Genomic DNA, 21,697 nt, shown 5'->3' on the forward strand with positions numbered 1-21,697 from the left:
GTTGCAAAGTTGTCATTTTGCCCTCACTCGCAGCCTCTTCTGATAGACATCTGGCACAGGACTGGGGGAAACCTCCAACCTGAGGGCGGGATGCACCTCCAACTTTTATTAATTTCTGTTCCAGGAATTTTGAGAGACCCCTTGAACATTGAGGTTGGTGGGTAAAGCAGTTTGTCAAGGCCAAGCCAGTGTAAAAGGCAAGGACTTGTTCCAGTGGTGTCTAGGAGGAAGTTGAACAGTGCTATTGAAGAAGGCAGCTCTGGACCAAGAGTGGCCTTGGAGGAAAACAGAGGAAAAATGGAGAAGGAAGAGGTTGTGAAGCCACCATTTTTGTAGGCATGAAAGAGCCAAGAGGCCAAAAGTATGCAGAGCTGGCAGTGTTAGACAGTGGCTCAACCATCCCATTACCTCCCATGTGGTGCTCACTATGACAGTCACCATCGACTGGGAGTTCTGCTTGCTCCACCCATCATGAGGTCAGGCAGTCATCATCATCATCATCATCATCATCATCATCATCATTTATTATTTATACCCTGCCCATCTAGCTGGGTTTCCAACAAAAGATTAAAAATACATGAAAACATCAGTCATTAAAAACTTCCCTAAACAGGGCTGCCTTCAGATGTCTTCTAAACGTCAGATAGTTGTTAATTTCTTTGACATCTGATGGGAGGGCGTTCCACAGGGGGGCACCACTACCGAGAAGGCCCTCTGCCTGGTTCCCAGATTTAATAAAGAAATAATGTAAAGATAATAAAAGTGGCAGTACATGAAAGAAAAATGGAGAGTTAGCAAGGCTCTCTTCATGTCAGCAACAATCAAAGGTTTCTGTCTCCGTCCTGGAAGAACCTTCCCCATCCCCATTTCAATATCTGTAATGAAAACTCACACTGCATGCTGTGATCCTACATACACTTCCTCGGGAACAAGTCCCATTTCAATGCCATCTTATTACTTCTGTGTCAACGTGCACTGAGTTAGGCAGAGAAATGGCAATCCTAACCTAGTTTACCTGGAACTAAATGTTACTACTATAAACGTTTGTGTTGGGGGGACAGCTTACCTGCTAGAGCCCAATAACCAGCACAGCTTGATCATTCAATAGTGTTAGGGAACGTCTCATTTTTATTTTAAAGTCTCAGTTCTGTCCCCCTAGGTACAGTGGGATTGCATCTTATCCAAGGGTTAGATTCTGGGCAGAGTGCGGATACGCAAAGTTGCTTATAGTCCAGGAGCCTTAGACTCCTTAGATTGCTGCTTTCCAGCCCAGCTGGGACACTAGACTGCCACCTCTCTCTTTCCCCCTTTGGTAACTCTAAATGTTTGCTGTGGGGCTGACTCAGACCACACTTTCCTTGCCGTCAGCTTCTTGCCCAGAGAGCAACCGCAACGCATGCTGGGATTGGCAGTGCCTTTCTCTACTGAACAGGCAGCTTCCTTCCAGTGAGTGAGCCAAAGCCAGCTAAGCTGGGAGAACGGAAACTTTCACCGGTCACCCAGAGGCTGCAGTGTTTGACCAACGCCAAGGGGGGCAGCCACGAAACCTCTGCTGCCATACACATGCTTCAACCTCTAGCTCTGGGACTGTGGAGGAGCAGGAAGAAGGAAGAGGCGATGGGTGTGAGGCAGGGGAAGAGAAGCCACGCCAAGTGCTTACCCGAGTTTGCTTTCTCCTCCCCCTGCCATCCTTCCTTCCCCACCCTCCACAAATCCCCTGAAATCCCAAGGGGAAGCCCCCTCCAAGGAGATGCTGGTGGGGCACCACTGTTCTCGTGGCTCCACCCACTTCTCCCCTGCACTTGGGGATGTTCCTTGCAGAGAAGTGACAATGAACACCACTTAAAGGAGAGCTTTCTTCCTTGGCTCTTTGCTTTCGAAGGGTCTTTCCCCCAATAAACGCAGACGCTGCAGCCAAGAATGTAAAGCAGAATCTGTGTAAGTCAAATGTGTCCAAGATGCAATCTTATTTTATGGTGTATCTGTTTATTTACTGTATTCAGACTAGATATTTTTTTTAAAAAAAATAATTTTTACAAGTATAAAAATATGACAATACAATCATACACCTTAATATTTAAAGATTCCTCCAGATCTCTGTACTTCCCACCTTCCCTGCCATGGGTCCTATTGTCAACCCTTTCAACTGCATATTATTCAGTAGTCCATATTTTATATCACTGCATTGTGTCCATAGTATTTGCTACATTGCAAGTGTTCCTGCAATCCTGCTAACGTTTTCATCTGCTTACAGTGGTCTCCAAGATAAATTATAAAATTTCCCCACTCTTTGTTAAAGTTTTGGTCTTCTTGGTCCCTGTCAGTTCCCGGTCAGTTTTGCCATTTTGGCATAATCAACAGTTTAATTTGCCATTCTTCTCTGGTTGGGACTTTGTCTTCTTTCCATCTCTGGGCTAGCAACATCTGTGCTGCTGTCATCGTGTACATAAAAAGCCTTTTCTGCTCCTTTGGAATGTCAGCACCCACAATTCCTAGTAGAAAAGCCTCTGTTTTTTAAAAAAATAAAAGTTAGTTTGAACATTTTTTTCAACTCATTATATATCATTTCTAAGAATGCTTTTATTACCATACAAGACCACAACATATGATGCATGGTGCCTTCTTTTTCTTTACATTTCCAGCAGATATTTGTACCTGTCTTATACAAACTAGATTTTTTTTTGAAGCCTACAATCCACTTAATAAAGACAATTAGTGGAATACTTGTGTGTGGCCCAGGATTGATTTTTTCTTCTGTAGAACAGTGGTGCTTGATGGGGGGGGGGAGACACCCCCCCTTGATGTAGGGCAGTAACCGTATGCATTTGAGTGGATTTTGCAGAAATCTACAGGTACCAAATACACATTTTAATTATGATGAATATGGCTGCAACGTTATAATGTCAGTGGACCTCCTTGTTGTCAAGCTTGCGTTGCCCATATTGATATACATTCGGTGAAATAAAACAGACCTCAAATCCCCACAGGCGCATTACCCTTGGCTACATTCTGCAGTCCCCACAGTATAAATCACAAATGACAAGTACATGAGACCTGTCAGTGACTGCTTGCTGGTGGGTTTGAAGTGGTAGCCTACTGTGTGCAGAGCATATCAAGAGCCAAGTTGCCCTCCTTTGGTCAGCAGGAGTTTCAGAGTTCACAAAACTTTCCTAATTAAAGGTAAGAATGCAAATTCTTATCACAGCTAGAAACGGAGTCTAGAGACTTCATTCTGTGCTTATTAATAACTTCTCCCTAGGTTGCCTCATATATTTGCAAATGGTACTCTTGGGGGTAAAATTAGTCCAGCTACCTGAACATAGTAAATTTGACAGATAATGGATTGCATAGATAATTGCAATTGTAATTTCTTTGGGTTTTGAGTGTCGTCATCGTTTTATTTGTATGTCGCTTTTCCGCAAAGAGAATCATGCTCAAAGAGGCTTACCACAAAGGAATCGGGAAAACATCTCAAAATCAACCATCACTAGAACGATTTCATAATAACTAGAAATGTTTCAGCACTATAAATATAACAAGATTACATTAATAACATTACACCTCCTGGCGGTAGCCAGAATAACACCTTGGTTCTATAAGTCCCTCTCAGTCCCTCCCGGAATCTGCTTCTTATAAGGCTTTCAAAGGCAGAGGGTCAGGTACTGAGAAGCCCCTTTGCCATGATGTTGCTCGTGAATAGACCCTTAGATACAGAGTTTTGAGTAGATTGTTAGATTCTGAATTGTCAGCTTTCAAAGTATTTTCCATAATTATAGATCATGTTCCCCAGTATGTAGTTTTGTTTTGTTTTTGAAATACAGAAGTCACAAATGAACACTTAGATTTAGGACAACTCAAAACATCACACTTGTTGAAATAACACTGATGTTTCCTGCAGCACATAAGTAATTCTTTAAAAAGATGTAATATGCGCAGCCGGCCTCAGTAACTGTGAAACTGCAATTAGTTCAAGTTTCAGACTTATGCATGTATATAGTGACATGGAGATGGGAACAATAATTTTACAGAAAGGGAAAAGGCGTCTTTCAAAACACAGTGACTAAAATTTAATAAAATAGTTTCTTAGTAACCTTGTTCACATAACTAGATTTACATTTCAGCAGCCAACTGTATATTCCACACACTTCGGCTTTTGACTTGTCAAATGTCGCATCCAGCTCTGAATTTCAGCAAAAAACAGTAAAATTTTCCAACCGATTTTATTTAATTGTATTTCTTAGCTGCTTTCTCTGCCCAGAGACGCTCAGGGTGGCATGCAGCAGTCCAGTTTATAATACAACTGTGTAAGTTAATTAGACAAAAAGCATTTAAAAGCACAATTAAAAATCAGTAATGAAAAGCAAACTAACAGCATGTGAACTAGAAAAAGAAGACATGCTGAACATTTGAACTTTTTGATTCACGCAAGTATGATGAAAACTTTTACCAGCTGGAAGAACTGAAGGTTTCACCTAAGTAATGAAAGGTACTTCTTTCATTTTATGCAGTTGTGGTTGTATTTTATAATGTAAGTGTTCAGTCTTCATGTCTTCAGAAAAAGAAATCCTGAAAAACAAGCCTGCAAAATGCAGCTGCAAAAGTGTTCCCTTAGGACTTACATTTACCAGATGCTGTTGCATGCTTTGAATGGCTTTGATAAATAAATGTCTGTGAATTATACACTTTGATCACAGTTGGTATGCCAGACTTTGCCCCTCTTTCACATTTCGTCCAAACCCATTTCAGCTTCTGTGCTGTCCATTGCGTTCTAACCTAACCTAGCTGCCGAAACCTGTTTCTACCCTTCCTCATCTGAATTTCTTATGCTTGGTCACAGATTCATGGAAGGGATCCCAGGGATCATCCAGTCCAACCCCCTGCAATGCAGCAATGTTTTCCCCCCAACGTGGGTCTCGAACCCACAACCCTGAGTCTTAAGAGTCTCATGCTCTACCAACTGAGCCATTCCTAACCTCTGTTTCACTATTGGCTAACTACTGTCTTTTCCGTTCAATATCCTGGTATCCTTTTCACAATCTGTGCTTTTCTCTTTCTTGTATTCTCCTGATGAGAAATTTCCTTGATGGATTCCCATCTTTAAGACAGGTCCAAGCAGCTACTGCCTTCTAGTAGTGTGACTATGTGGAACTCTCTTTTCTTCACTTTTCTTCGCTCAATTCCATATGAAGCGCCAATAAGGAGTTCAGGGTTTGAGTTAGTGCAAATTCAATATTCTGGAGAACATCCAATACCTTATGGTTACAGTGGTACCTCGCAAGACGAATGCCTCGCAAGACAAAAAACTCGCTAGACGAAAGGGTTTTTTGTTTTTTGAGCTGCTTCGCAAGACGATTTTCCCTATGGGCTTGCTTCGCAAGACGAAAACGTCTTGCAAGTTTGTTTCCTTTTTCTTAACACCGTTAATACAGTTGCGACTTGACTTCGAGGAGCAACTCATAGAACGCGGTGTGGTAGCCTTTTTTGAGGTTTTTAAAGCTTTTTGAGGTTTTTGAAGCTTTTCCAAAACTTTCCCGACACCATGCTTCGCAAGACGAAAAAAATCGCAAGATGACAAAACTCGCGGAACGAATTAATTTCGTCTTGGGAGGCACCACTGTATTTGCAAACAGTTCCCTGCTTTATTTTTACCATAGACTCAAAAACAGCACCTTAAACTTTGTACTGGACTAGCCATACAGCAGGGGTCCCCAACGTTTTTGAGCCTGTGCGCACAATTAGAAATCTAAAGCCATTGTAGATACCCCAAGGTACTTGTTTCACAGAGTGGAAATTGGTGATGCTCATAATCTTCCTCCAGACGAAACACGTACACCCATCCCCAAAAACATACGGACAAAAAACAGGCAACACCCACCAGAAAAAGGCAGCTGCCTCACACAAAAAAAGACAAAACCATTAATCAGAATAAATTGGGAGGAGCAGGAAGCCTCAAGGGTCACAGGGTGAAGGGTTCCAGCCCTTTAGCAAACCTTTATGAAAGTTTGATACTTTAGAATGTGCAAAGAAGGTTTCATTTATAATTTCCAAATCTGCCCAGTCTCCCCTTCTCTCTTAAGTTTTCGCAGCACTTAAATTGTAAGGTTTTTTTTTTTTTTCATTTTCTGTGCAGCAGAGAATTTAAAAAATGAATTGTGTATTGCTTTGTAACGATTTGTTGAGTCTGTGGACCGTATTAAAGGTTGATTGATTGATTGATTGATTGATTGAATTTAAAAAAAGGACCATACAGATAAATACAACATGTTTCAGAGCACAGCCTCATCAGATGATTTTTTTTTAAAAAAAGAATATATCTAAATGTTTACTTTAAACAGTGTATTTTTTTTATTGTTGTTGAAAGGGACAATCTTGTTTTAAGCGCTATGTATTAACAGTGCGCCTAACTGCAAATCTGCTTGTCCTCCTCTTCCTGAAATGCTTTGGCGGTTTGGATAGGAGCAGGTAATGGGATATATTCAGAGAAATTATCTGGGAGATCAGGGAACCTCAACCCAACACCTTTCCTGCTAGAAACTGCATAGGGCAATATTATTGAATCCTATTCTTGAGTTATCTTATCTACCAGTGCTGTTGTGGCATCGGCATCCACCATTACTTGAGTGCATACCTCACATTCAGGAAGAGAGCAAGAATTGCCATTCTTAACAATCCTGGAAGCAAGCAGTCAAGAATGAATATTGCTTTTGCCAGCTGACTGGCCGCACAGCTGGTGATGGTTTTTAACCTCTCTTGAGAGCAGAGATTCATATGACATGCTGGGTACCCATTCAGTAAGGTGGCATTTGCACATATTAATCCGTGGATTAGATCTAAAGAGCCTCAAGGTGTAAAATAGGGTTGCCAGATTTCAAAAAGTGAAAATCTGGACACAAACGTTGTTGAGCTTTTTGTTTTGCCCAAAGTTTTTGAGTTATTTTAAAGGAAATTCACCAAAATCTACACTCCCAACATGGGTTGCCATATATCTGGAGTTTCCTGGACATTTCAGCGATTTCCCCCCAGAAGCTGTTTCCAACTGCCAAGTCCCATCTGGGAAATTACAGACGTATAAAAAGGTAAAGGGATCCCTGGCCATTAGGTTCAGTCATAACTGACTCTGGGGTTGCGGCGCTCATCTTGCTTTATTCGCCGATGGAGCCAGCGTACAGCTTCCGGGTCATGTCAGTACCTATTTATCTACTTGCACTTTGACGTGCTTTTGAACTGCTAGGTTGGCAGGAGCAGGGACCGAGCAACGGGAGCTCACCCCGTTGCGGGGATTCGAACCGTCGACCTTCCGATCGGCAAGCCCTTGGCTCTGTGGTTTAACCCACAGCGCCACCCACGTCCCATACAAACGTATAGCAGCCCTATAAACATATTTTCTTTGAGAGCAGGACTGTTTCTGCATATAGAACTGTGGGGTTTTTTATCCATTTGTATGGATTGCATGCCCCAACCAAAGAAGGGACCAGAAACTGCCTTTTTCAGATTCCTTAAGCGTATGTGATTTGCCTCAGTAGCTTCACACGAGAGTCTCCTACAGGGTGCAATGCATTTCTAGATATCATACCGGTAAATTATCGACCATTCTGCTCACTTGACATCAGTCCATCTGATGTATGTTGATGATTAGGGCTACATGGCATCATTTAAAGTTGCTGCAGGAATATTCGTCCTCATGCCAATCCAATGACCTATTTAAATGCAAATGATCCTGGGAAAGGGGGTAACATGAGGGGCAAACGGGGGGGGGGGGGAGGCATTTTGTCTAACAGGCACTATTAGCTGGAAGCAGTGAAATAAATAAATAAGACCCTGGAGTCAAGGTGGGTCATTAAAAGAGAAAGTAGGTTAATATTCTATTTAATTATGTTTCTATGAACTCTCTGGCTCTGCTTGAAATCTCGTATTTTGAAACAGCACAACAAAGCAGCATTGTGATTACAGCTGTTAAAGCAATTTACCGTCAATCTGCCTTAGCTGAGTTGCTGGGCAAGAACTATGATACTTTAGATTTTAGTAAATTCCTGTTCCATTTTTACCCATTATTTAAGGCCCTAATTCCTACCACGGAAGTAAAATTTTACTATATGGTCGTTCAGAACACATACAAACTACACAGAGGGGAAATTTTTACTCGCTTCCTACGAGAATCCCACATAACATTCCAGATGGACCCAATTGTGTTGCTGTATGTCAGATTTTAGGAAATATTGCAACATCACTGTGCTGTAAGCTATAACATGTTAAGTATAATGGAAGTGCCACAGCGTATCTTGCCACAACCACTCCACATTTTTGAAATGCTACCCAAGCCATTCTGGTATCTGCTTTTTTATTGCAGAATATGGTTTTCTTAGGCCTCATTTTTCCTTTTCATTAGTCGTTTGTGATGGTTCCGAAGACTGAGATGCACAAAGTTGTATTGAATCAGTTTTTGACATAGATGTTTTGTATATTCGTATATACTGAAAGTGTCTAATTCTTGGATGCATAAGAGGCATAGTCCTAATTTACTTTATTCTGTAATGCCATTCTGTAATTCAGCTTCAGGATTTATTCTCAATACATTTTGTCATAACAGAATATAGTGTGTACTGATAAGATATTTCCTCTTTCCCCCCTCTTAGGTTTTGAACTTGGCTTTGCTATGTCAAGTCCCAATGCCCTCGTGTGCTGGGAGGCTCAGTTTGGTGACTTCCACAATACAGCACAGTGCATCATTGATCAATTTATCAGCTCGGGACAGGCTAAGTGGGTTCGTCACAATGGGATTGTCCTGCTTTTGCCTCATGGAATGGAAGGAATGGTAGGGCTTCCATTGATCAGAATAATAGTTCCCTGTGTGCAACTAACTTTACAATTACTGTATTTTCTGGCGTATAAGGCTACTTTTTAACCCAGAAAAATCTTCTCAAAAGTCGGGGGTCATCTTATACGCCGGCTACAGCAGCAGCTCCTGCAGCAACTCCCCACCAAAGGATAAAACGACAGCAAATTAAATCAGAGGACACCAAGCTCTCTAGATGAAGCAGAAATACGCTTGAAAATTGGACCCAGAAGCCCCCGGCCACTGGGAAGTGGAGCGGATTTCCAAGCCAGACTAGAGACTGGTTTTTTAAATTTGTATTTGGTGTGCGTTGGAAGAGGGGTAGTCTTATTCGGCGAGTATATCCCAAACTCTATATTTTAACTGGAAAAGTTGGGGGGTCGTCTTATACGCCCAGTCGTCTTATGCGCCGGAAAATACGGTAGATATCTCTAATATTTATTTAAATAAGAAGAAGGAATTGCTTTTTACAGATGTGTATCAGTGGGTATCAGTGGGTATTTCCCGAAGAACAAATGTGTCATGATTGAAAGAGAGAATAGCCCCCCAAAATGAATATAGTGGTTAGGTAAAGGTAAAAAGAGCTTTGGTCTAAACCACTGAGCCCCTTGGGCTTGCCGATCAGAAGGTCAGCGATTTGAATCCCCATGATGGGGTGAGCTCCTGTTGCTCTGCCCCAGCTCCTGCCTACCTAGCAGTTTGAAAGCACTCCAGTGCAAGTAGATAAATAAGTACCGGTGTGGTGGGAAGGTAAATGGCATTTCCACGCACTCTGGTTTCCGTCACGGTGTCCCGTTGCACCAGAAGCGGTTTAGTCATGCTGGCCACATGACCCGGAAAGGTGTCTGTGGACAAATGCCGGCTCCATCAGCCTGAAAGCAAGATGAGCACCGTAACCCCATAGTTGCCTTTGACTGGACTTAACCGTCCGGGGTCCTTTACCTTTTACCTAGTGGTTAATCCTGGGCATTTGTACTTGGAAATAAATTCCACTGCATTCAATGAGTTTCAACATCTGAGGAATAGTGTGCACTTATAAGGTGCTCCATTTATACAATAAACATGTTATAATCAGCCACCTATTAAACCTATGTCAGAGGGGGCGGTTATAAAGGCCACACACAACCACTTCTATCAAACCAACTAAATTCACATCATCCTGCCGAGTATGGAAATTAATGACAATTATATTTAGGATCTAGATTCTTCCAAGGCATGCCAACTTGTTTTTCTTTACATGGTGTGATTCTCAGGGCCCAGAGCATTCTTCAGCCAGGCCAGAGAGATTCCTTCAGATGTGTAATGATGATCCTGATGCCTTTCCAGTAAGTATATATATATATATCCTTCCTATCCAGTCATCTCTCTTCAGGCACCACCTCTAATAATATTCACATTCACATTCACATCAACATCATCATCAGCAACAACAACATTTATTTATACATACATACATACATACCCTGCCCATCTGGCTGGGATTCCACAGCCACTTTGGGTGGCTCCCAACAGAATATTAAAAACATGATAAAACATCAACCATTAAAAACTTCCCTAAACAAGGCTGCCTTCAGATGTCTTCTAAAAGTCAGTTAGTTGTTTATTTCCTTGACATCTGATGGGAGGGCGTTCCACAGGCTGGGTGCTAGTACTGAGAATATTATTATTATTATTAATCTCATTCCCACCCCATTTTCCTTCAGCATGGGACATGTCTGGCAGGCTACGTCACACACCTTGTAAGACCTGCAGACGGAAAGTCCTGTGTTCAACAATGCCGCAGCTCCTGTAGGCCCCGTATCTGAGAGTCACCAGTGCATTCCTTGGCATTGCTGGACCACGTTGCAGCCCTTGCTGGGAGGGTCCAAAACAAATAGGGGGGAAGGCTGTTTCAGGACAGAAACAGTTGTGGACACTTTCCTTCCCCTGCTGGAGACTGTGGAGAAGCCTGCTGCTGCTGCCCCTGCCGCCTAAGCTGTGTCTGTTGTGTCATTCACTGCCTACTGTTGTGTCATTCACCACTACTATGGTTAAACCAAGTCATGTGTACATTCAGTGTAGCACAGCTGCAGGATGACTGGGGAGAAGCAAATCTGCCACATTCTCCTTCCAGAGTCTACATATTCACAAATTCACACCAAGCCATTATTCGGCTTAGCAAGATGTGCAAACCAGGCTATTGGCTTCCTTTCTAATGCCCATAATCTGCCTTTGTTCAGGAATTTGATGATGATTTTGCAGTTTCCCAACTCTATGAATGCAACTGGATTGTGGTGAACTGTTCAACTCCAGCCAGTTACTTCCATGTCCTCCGAAGGCAGCTCTTGTTGCCATTTAGGAAACCTGTAAGTATTGACATTTAGTGCTTTTGTACTAATTAAAAGTATTTCAGTCTTTTCTGTAAAAAAAATAATGAAGTATGGATGATAGAAGACTAGGCCTGTACTGTAGAAAGTGGGTTTAAATTCAATTATAGTTAAAAATCCCAATTGCTTATTTTAGGAAACTTCTAGAATATTCAAAATTGTTTCAGAAAGTCATACTGCAATTTGTTTAGATATAGGTATGCCACACAACAACCCCCTGCCCCACTGAGACAAACTATTTCGGCTAATGGTTGACTACTTTGTCCATTACTGATTTATGTAACGTACTTTTTAGACATCAGAGGGATTAGGGCAGGCAGAGGTATCCAAGGACAGCAAAGTGCTCAAATCTCCATGAATTTTATTAAAACTTAAGACCCTTTAGATAGGGGTGCTTCTACCCTAGTTCATCTCCAGGTACTGAACCCATTACTTTGTTGTATGGAAGTCAAATTCTTTGCTTGTGTGAAGTAATCTGACTGAATAAAGGCAAAATTTTACAATTATTATACCGCCTATTTTACAGCTGATTATTTTCACACCAAAGTCCTTGCTGAGACATCCTGAAGCAAAATCCAGCTTTGATGAAATGGTGTCAGGTAGGTTCACTTGTGTACGTTTTGTTTTGAAACATTTTAACCCCCTTTTCTGTCGTGAGATCCAACACTCCCCACCTTACATTACATTCTTGGCATGGGAGTACTACATTTGTGGCATGGAGACCCTTCCACAGGAAGAAAATAGCAAAAACACAGTAGAATAGCTGCAAATGGATCCGCGATTGCTGGGGGAAGTAATTTGTGATGTCAACTTGTTAGCCAAGATAGGGTGCTCAAGGTCTTCACTGATACAAAGCAAATCTCGTATTTTTTCTTAAAATTATAATAGTTATAACACTGATTGTTGTTCCTCTGCCTGTTCAGAATATTATTGAATTTAAGAATTACAGAACCGATACAAGTACATGAGAGTTAGGAGAAATTGCCACTGAGAACCAGTTGTGTTTCATGAAGGGAGTCACTTTCTCTGTGTAATTACTAGAGAGTGGACGTATTCCAAAGTTATGGTGAGAATGGAAACTATGGAAGGAGGGAAAGAAGGCTTTCTAATCCAAGGAATATACCAAAAATTACTTCTATTTTTGAGAAATCCTCTAGGGTTGATCAGACTAGGCACCTTGTACTAAAACACTTTTGTTGCACATCTAGGTACCAGCTTCAGGCGAGTGATCCCTGAAGAAGGACCTGCAGCTGAAGCTCCCGGGGAGGTCAAGCGGGTGATTTTCTGTACTGGGAAGGTATACTATGAACTTGTTAGAGAGAGAAAGAACCAGGATTTGGAGAAGGAGGTGGCTATAACCAGACTGGAACAGGTAAAGCAAAGAGAGAGAACTTGTTGTGTGCATTATTTTTTAAATGTACATGCCTGTGAAGTACACCTAATAACCTTTCTCATACTGAATCTGTTGTTAATCTGATATGAGATACACAAGTGGTGGAAGTTGCTCCCAGTACCAGTCATCACATGGAAGCAACCTAAGGTCCAAATAGCTTACTGTTGCAGAAGATAAGGCTCTGTAAAACAGTTCTGGACATAGATACAGACAAATACAGATACAGACAAAGTATCTTGGTTGCTCCAATAACACTGAACAAGCAACACCAACAGAATGAGGACTAGTTACAGATAGGTAGCCGTGTTGGTCTGCCATAGTCAAAACAAAAAAAATTCCTTCCAGTAGCACCTTAAAGACCAACTAAGTTAGTTCTTGGTATGAGCTTTCATGTGCATGCACACTTCTTCAGATACACAAGTATTCTTCAGATACTTCAGTGTGTATCTGAAGAAGTGTGCATGCACACGAAAGCTTATACCAAGAACTAACTTAGTTGGTCTTTAAGGTGCTACTGGAAGGATTTTTTTTTTGTTTTGAGAATGAGGACTGACAGACCAACTATCAGACTGCTGAGTTGACATGCATTAATCACAGATATAGTTGGGGCACTGGGCCGTTACCATCGCAACTGGCTCGGCTGACTGTGCACCTGAAATTAGCTCATCCATGGGGTGATTTAACTCAGGAAGGAAATTAACCCCATCTCATGTCCAGTTACTTCAGCAAAGTCAGACTAACGGTTCATCTAGTTCAGTACTGCCTTACACTGACTGGTAGCGTCTCTCCAGGGTTTAAGCAGGGAGTCTGTCCCAAGCCTACTTGACGATGTGGCAGATTGAACAAGGGGCCTTAAACCTAGACATGTAAACCAAATGTTGTGCCATTGATAATAATAATAATAATAATAATAATAATAATAATAATAATAATAATTTCCCCAGCCACTCTGGGCGGCTTCCAACAAAATATTAAAAATACATTAAAACATCAGTCATTAAAAACTTCCCTAAACAGGCCTGCCTTCAGATGTCTTATAAAAGTCAGATAGTTGTTTATTTCCTTGACATCTGATGGGAGGGCGTTCCACAGGGTGGGCGCCACTATCCAAAAGGCCCTCTGTCTGGTTCCCTGTAACCTCACTTCTCGCAGTGAGGGAACCGCCAGAAGGCCCTCGGCGCTGGATCTCAGTGTCCGGGCTGAACAATGTGGGTGGAGACGCTCTTTCAGGTATACAGGACCGAGGCCGTTTAGGGCAACAGCCCATCCTGTTGACACTTTTTGGTGTCAAAGTAACAAAAACTTGAAGTTCTGTTTTAAAAAAAAGAAAAAAAGAAACACAAGGTGTTTTGATTTGGTGAATGGAGCATAAGATTATGTAGAATAACTGGACTGGAATCTTACCTGATGGGAACTGACTAGGTTGACTTCTGCAAATTATGAACCCCGTTCTGTATTTACAAAATGTAAATACCTAGTGATCTGCTGCCTTCACAAGGGTATTCTAATGTTGCTTTTCACAAGTGATGCTTAAAACTATTTCCCCATTTCCTTCATCTGTAAATGAAAAAAAATATATACTATATTGACCAAAATGAACATTTGATTTTAAAAATGGTAGTTTTCTACTTTCTGTCTTCTCGGCATTAACAGGTAGTGCATTGCAAATGAAAGTGCTTTGGCATCACTTTTGATCTGAGGATTCTCAAGATGACATCCAAACATTGCATGCCATTGTGACACGCTTTTGGTTCCTTTTGATGTGAGCAGGAATGTATCTAAGTCCAAGAATAACAGTAGGATTACTCAACAAATGTAGAGCCTGGGCAGAATATATCATTTACAGAAAGCAACATGTTCTTTTCTTTGCTGTGACTGTATTGTATAATTCTTTTTAACCAAAATTATTTTTTTTTAAAAACCCAGCAATGTCATATATACTCATATTGGTAAATTTTCATATGTCCATATTAACTAGTTGGATTCTGCCCCATGTATAAAAAGGTAAGCACAGTTAAGACTCGTTGATTTCAAAATGAAAGTTTAAACATGGTCAGTGCCACTCTTTTGCCAAGACAATGAGACCTGAAAGTGCTTAGCTTTGACTAGATTGTGTCTATAAGTATTCATGTGAGCGAAATAAAAAGTACATTTATGATGAAAGTGGCAGTACCATGTATTGTCTGTCGAACAAATGACAGAACTCGCACCAGTTTCAGAAATTTGCAGCAGAAGTGAAATACAGGCAACTCTCAACTTTCTTGGGAATAGCCTGTAAAGCCAAAACCAGATTTAATCAAAAAACATTGGGTTCAGTGGAGGGTTGGATTGCCAAAGTGTTTTTCCTTGTATGCCCACCCGCTCCCTTTCTGCTCTCTTCCTCTTCTTCTTCTTCTTCTTCTTCTTCTTCTTCTTCTTCTTCTTCTTCTTCTGTTACATTTTTTTGTGAAGCACGTAAAGCTGAGTGCACACAAATTGCGAGTTACCTGCATATACTTGCTAACTGTTCTTGCCTTCACCAATGTAACTGTTGTGTGTGGGTCAGATCGGGATATTAGAACATTCCTTACATACTAATTTGGAGAGACTCCTTTTTTGAAATGTGCCACACCCACTGGGAGCGGTAGACAATATTCCTCTATTTGAGGAATAAAGATGTGTCAGCTGTGTATGCAGTGGGGACCTGTTACCATGCCAGAAATTTCTGTATTTCATATTATCTTCCCATTCCTTTCTAGATCTCCCCTTTCCCTTTCGACTTGCTAAAATCGGAAATTGAGAAGTATGCTAAAGCTGATCTTGTCTGGTGTCAAGAAGAACACAAGAACATAGGCTACTATGACTACGTCAAGCCTCGTTTCCGCACCATTGTGAACCATACTCGACCCATATGGTAGGATGCTTGCAGTGGTTTTCTTTTCATTCAGGGCTGCTGCCCCCTTTTGTTTTTGTTTTTGCTTTTGGTGCATTGCCAAGAACATATGAATTAAGAAGTAGAAGATGAAGCCTTGATATTTCCGTCTGGGCTGCTGGGCTGCACTCTGGCTGGCAGTGGCTTCAGTGGCAACTTTTCCTAGCCAGGCTTCCTGGGATAAAAAATGGAGATGCTGGACCTGGCTTGGGACCTGCCGCATGCAGAGCACTGCCTATGTCCCTTTTGTAGGCTGCTTCTCTGCCTCTTTCAGATATACCATACTTTTCCGTCTATAAGATGCCCCCATGTATAGAACTATTTTGGGGGACTCCAAGTTAAGAAAATGGGGGAGATGGCACAGAGTTGTTGAGCTTTTTTGTGGAGGATTGCCCAAAGTTGTTGAGTTTTTTTTGGGGGGTTACCCAGGGTTGTTGAGCTTTTTTTTGGGGGGGGGTGTCGAAAATCACTCACCCACATGCATCGCAAAATCCACTTCCCACAAAGAAATAAAGATTAAGAATATCATATAGTAAAAAGCCAGAGGCATTTCTTTTAGGAATTTTAAATGATGATATTCCAAAAGACAAAACTAAAATTTTCTTATACGCAACGTCTGCAGCAAGAATCCTGGTGGCTAAGTATTGGAAAGGGAATCAGTTACCCACTAGGGGAGAGTGGTTATGTAAGCTTTCAGAATACTTAGAATTAGCCAAATTGACAGACATAATAAGACAAAAAACAAAAAGTGAAGTAAAAAAAAGAATGGGATTGCCTAAATGAATACCTCAAAAGTCAAGGTTCAAGGACAGAAATCTGGCTGAGTCTGGAATAACCTTGTGAAGTGAAAGGATAAGAAAGAGGGATTTATATCTAGATGTTAGGATAGAGATGATAAGGAAAACAAGAAAACAGAAAGACACAATGAGAGATAAAGGAGGTGCTGTGGGATTGGTGGAAGTCAGTGTTTTGTTGTTTTAGTGTTTATAGTATTAACTTATAAGATATGGATTTGGGGTTTTTTTTTTTAAGTTGTTGCTTTCTTTAGTTTTCGAATGTTGGTTTTTGTGTGTTGTGTATTGTTATTTTTCAATATTTTTTGTGTTATTATTGTGTGGAAAATACTAATAAAATTTATTTAAAAAACAAAAAAACAAAATCCACTTCCCATCTGTCCCATCGCCAGCAGAAACTGCCAATCGCCCGCCCAACTGCATCAGACATTGATGCAGCAACCAATAACACGCACAATAGCCGCTGACAGCCGTAGCAGCAGCCAATCAAACGCCCACCCTATGCACTACCCATGTATAAGACGACCCCACTTTTTAGCATGAGTTTTAGAGGAAAAAACCGCATAGTCTTATACACGGGAAAGTATGGTATGTGAACTTCCTATAGAACCTTGAGGTGTTGCACTCAAACTATGTATGTGAGTCTGCTCGAATCGGCATCTACCAATTAATTTATTTCTACTGCCGTACTTTAAAAGAGCAAGTATGACAGGCCCCTTCAGATCCACAGGTTCTTCAATCTGAAACAAAGAAAGGGGGAAATGGAAATGAGGGTACGCAGAGAAAGAATATGATCATTACAATTATGCATATTTAGTTACTGTAAGGCATACGGATTGGGGGGACGGGACACCCAGAAAAGGTGTTTTGAAATAAGGGAGGTGGTTGCACAGAGGCATTCTGAGAGGCAGGCCCGGCATACTGGACAGCACGGGGAAATGGACAGAATATTCAGGAAGCAGGGGGCTTTTGGACAGCTAAGGCTAGTTGAGCTAGATAAAATCACAGAGAGGGAACATAAGAATGGAGAGAGACAAGGCAACAACTGATGATGAGGAGAAGTTTGTGCAGGATCTTGGAGGGAAACAGAAACCAGAGAAAGGATTTAAGTAGGAGAGTACCAGCGAAGTTTCAATAAAGCAAGCATCTTACACATGAACAACTGTTTGAGGAGTCACTCACAATGGAATTCATGAAGTTTTACATTACAGGTTGGCTGAAATAGTTTTCCCCACATAGTAAGTGGATAGCCTAAGCAAGTAAGCCTAGCCTGTGGCAAATATTAACTAGAATCCTATACATACAAGTAACAGTCTATAGAAAGTATCTAATATAAGAGGTGACTAATGTAAGAGGTGTTTATTATCAGTGTGTCTCTGCTTCAAAAAACGTCACATCTCATTTCTATCATTTGCCTCCTTGTCTCTTCTGCTTCAAGGTATGTCGGCCGTGAACCAGCTGCCGCTCCAGCAACTGGTAACAAGAACACGCATCTCGTGTCACTCAGAAGGTTTTTGGACACAGCTTTCAACCTAGAGGCATTTGAAGGAAAGATGTTTTGATTGTAACGTTGTGGCCCATTATCTCCGTATGTAGCATAGTATGTATGTATTTAGGGAAGGCCATGACCATAACATGAAATAAAATTCAGCAGGGAAAGACTTCTTGGGATTTTTTTTGAGGTTGGCTTTTTCAAAGACCTATTTTAAAGCTTGCCTCTTCTAAACCACTGTGTGTGTGTCGTAAATGCTAAGGGTTCCTCTTAATTCTCATCCGGTCAATGTGGTTCTGTTGATTACATCACAGCTACCTCTTGTTAGGGAGATGGAAGAAACAATTATTTTGCTTTAAGTTTGGGAATATTCAAGAAAACTGGTGTGCATATTTTAATGGGATTTCCTAACATCAGATGCTAATTTCTCTTTTACTTCAGGCTGTATAAATGGTCTCATATAGTTCAAATGAGCAATATTTTTCTTGCAGATTCCACCCCACCCTGCCCCCAACCATTCTTTGTTGAAGTCTCACATGTCTGAATGTAGCAAACAACTTAGCAGGCTTGCTTTCCATTTAGCCACCAGAACTGGGACACGAAACACACGGTACTGTTTCCTCTCCCTGTTAAGTGCTGGGGGGAGTTAGTGAGAGCATGTAGGAACCCCAACAAGAGCTGCTGCTGTGCTTACACTGGAGTTTGACATATTTCTTGTGTCAAAAAATGTGACCGTTGCCCTTCAAGGTTGGTGGGACAATTGCAGACACCATGATAGTTCATGTTGAGATCCCTGCTGCTCCTTCCTGATTTACCCGGCAGTGGGGAAGTCTGCTTTGTTGTTTAAAAATCACAAGGTATCTTTTGAATAAGTTACTGGGGGGAAACTGAGCAGATCTGTCTGTTTCTGATCAACTCTGGGCATTCTTGAAGCCCTGTACACTGTAGAATAGTTGAAACTATCAATGCAGTGGACAGGCGTAACAGCTGGGCTTTCTAAACAAGGGTTACAGTTCTGGTTTGCTTTACTCTCACAGGATCTAAAATATATTGGAATTTTGCTTTGCATTATTTAACTCTAAATGGCATTAGTTAACTAGCTAGGCTGTGATCCTGTGCACAGTTACATGGAACTGAGCAGCGTTGAGCACAATATAACTTCTCAGTGAACATACTTAGGGTTGTGTTGTAAGTAGCCCCAAGGCACGGCATTTCGAGCTTTTTTTTATAACCAAGAATTTTAAAGGGAAGAAGGATGCTGTCTAAATAATAATAGGTCTATATATTTTGCTCTGTTTTTACAAGGAAGGCCATCTCGGTATAACTTGAAATATTTTCTGTCTCCTTTTGAGTGATAAATGCTCTTGTGGCTGGGAACGCACAAATTTAGGGAACAGAATTAACATAGACATAAAAAGTAGGAAATGGCAGGCTTCCATTTTCATTGCTGTTTGCGGACTGTAGCATTATATTTTAAAAAATAAATTCTATCCAAGAATGTGAAAAATAAGCGGTGGAATATAATGTCTGTTTTCTTTATGCTTGTTTTTTGACAGCTTATCCCCTGGGAATTGGTATTAGCATCCCATTCACAAAAATGCTGGCATCTTGCAGATCTTCTTTTCTGTATTTTTCTCTTCCTCTGTCTTCTCTATATTTTGACTTGAAGTCTGTAGAATTTAATACAGTGAAAGGAACTAGTCTGTTTGGGTACAGGTTTTTAAAGAAATCTGTTCTATTTTATTTTTTCCAAAAAGTTGATTACTGTTGCCACTGGTGAAAGAGAAGATGAACTAATTAGAACATGTTAACAAAACTGTTCATGCGTCTGGCAAACTCAAAACAAAGCTAGTTTCATTCATTTCCCAAAACTAGTGAGCCATTGTCTTTATATATCCGTAACAGCGGCAAAGCTCTAATTTCTCTAGAGATATTACATGTTTTGAAATCTTAGATTACTTACTTCCTATTATAGAGATCTCTGTCTTTACATCACTTGGTGTATATTTCATAATTTACAAGTGTCATTTACCTCAAATCGGCTGAGAAGTATAAGGAGGTTTTTCCTATGTAGCCCATTTTTCTCCCAGAAAAGAACTCTGTGTTAGTGTGTCTCTTCTAGTATTTTCAGAAACTTTATGAAATTCACTGGCTTGCTTATTATTTTGCGTTGTGGCTTTCGTGCCTAAGACACCATGAATGAGTGAAAATAAAATGTATGCAGAAAAGAGCAATGTCTTGTGTGTTCCTTGTTTTTAGTTGGAAAGGGGTCTCTCAATTCAGCAAAAAGAACAGTATGCTTAGGTGACAATTCTATCTAAGCCTTCCATTAAACTCAACGGGACTTATTTTTGAGAAAACATGTATAGGGTTTACTGACAGTCATCAACTAACGTTTATTCAGAGTAGATTTGATGAAATTAATCGTAGAATTATAGAGTTGGAGAGGCCCCAGAGAGTCATCTGGTCCAACCCCCTGCAATGCAACTGTCATGGGTGCTTTACAACTAAAGCACCCATGACAGATGGCCATTCAACGTCTGCGTGAAAATCTGCAGTGAAGGAGAGTCCACCACCTTCTGAAGGAGTCCGTTCCACTGTCGAACAGCTCTTACCATCAGAAAATTATCCCTGATGTTTAATCAGAACCAACTTTCTTGTAACTTGATGCCATTCATTTGGGTCCTATCCTCCGGAGCAGGAGAAAACAAGCTTGCTCCATCTTCCATGTGACAGCCCTTTAGATATTTGAAGATGGCAATCATATCTCCTCTCGGTCTCCTCTTTTCTAGGCTAAATATACCCAATTCCTTAACCGTTCCTCATAAGGCTTGGTTTCCAGACCCTTACTCATCTAGCTTGCTCTCTGCACACATCTGAGCTTGTCAATATCCTTAAATTGTGCTTAGAACACCTCACCTGCTCCTCAGAAGATTATAGTCAGAGGCTCTGAGATTACATCCACAAACTCCTTTAGTACCCTTGGGTGCAGCTCATCAGGCCCTGGAGACTGGAAATCATTTAAAGCAGCTATGTGTTCCCTTTCCACCTCTCCTATCTTGAGCTGCATCATTGATCCTTGCGTCATTGATGCTGTTATCTCCATGTTGGGCACTGCTTTCCTTTTGGGTGAAGACAGAAGCAAAGTAGGTGTCGAGCAATTCCGCCTTCTCTCTAACCCAGGTTAGTCCCGGCCATTAATTTCAGTGCGCCTGTTCTGATTAAAACTCAACTGAATGCATTGCCAAGTGGTTTACCAAGAAACAGGCAAGGGATTGTAGTATCGCAATGCAGTCTTGTGTAACGCTCTCCGGCCAAACATTTGGATGCCTGTCACACCCCTTTCCACTACTGCCTCTGAAGGAGGCTAGCCGTTTGTGAAATTAGGAAAACGATGGAAGATATTGCACAAATTGTATGTAAGGGTCTCGCTCGGAAAAGGGAAATAGTTGGAGTAATTGTGGTGTTCTGCCATTAATGCCACTCGACTGCTGATTGCAGCACCATTGCTGCACAGCTGGCAAAGATCTAAGTATGTTTCCCCCGACGGCAAACAGTTCTGAGGACTGACGGGGGCGCAGGGCAAAAGCACTTAATGATACATTTTCTTCAATGATGAAGAATACTTCAGATCCATTTGGGGGATGAGAAATGTGTCCTAATGAGGCAATTAGTCAAGACAAAAAGGCTGTAAAGCAATTTAATTAACACTGCTCCTGGTACATTTGAGGACAACTTTGTATCTTCTGGAGATTACATTTCTCACTGGAGTAAACAATGGGCTGCTGCAGTCCAGGTTTTGCATGGGTGAGTCATTTGAGGATGCAAATACATCTCATAAACGGTGGGATACATCGCAAAAGAAAGCCTGTGTAGCGGATAGAGTATTGAGCATCTAAGCATAGGAG

At 41.2% G+C, this 21,697-nt stretch overlaps 1 protein-coding gene across 1 annotated transcript in view; it reads left to right on the forward strand.

The window, feature by feature from the left end:
• OGDHL (oxoglutarate dehydrogenase L) overlaps positions 1-20,019 on the forward strand; it is a 62,821-nt gene extending 42,802 nt beyond the window's left edge. The window contains exons 17-23 of the mRNA XM_028729242.2: positions 8,634-8,812; positions 10,087-10,158; positions 11,053-11,178; positions 11,726-11,798; positions 12,408-12,571; positions 15,331-15,485; positions 17,736-20,019. Of these exons, the coding sequence (XP_028585075.2) occupies positions 8,634-8,812; positions 10,087-10,158; positions 11,053-11,178; positions 11,726-11,798; positions 12,408-12,571; positions 15,331-15,485; positions 17,736-17,859 (893 nt within the window). The 3' untranslated portion in view covers positions 17,860-20,019. The remainder of the gene's footprint in view (positions 1-8,633; positions 8,813-10,086; positions 10,159-11,052; positions 11,179-11,725; positions 11,799-12,407; positions 12,572-15,330; positions 15,486-17,735) is intronic.
• The last annotated feature ends 1,678 nt before the right edge of the window (positions 20,020-21,697 follow it).

Source organism: Podarcis muralis, chromosome 6 (assembly GCF_964188315.1).
Source record: "Podarcis muralis chromosome 6, rPodMur119.hap1.1, whole genome shotgun sequence".
Taxonomy (NCBI): domain Eukaryota; kingdom Metazoa; phylum Chordata; class Lepidosauria; order Squamata; family Lacertidae; genus Podarcis; species Podarcis muralis.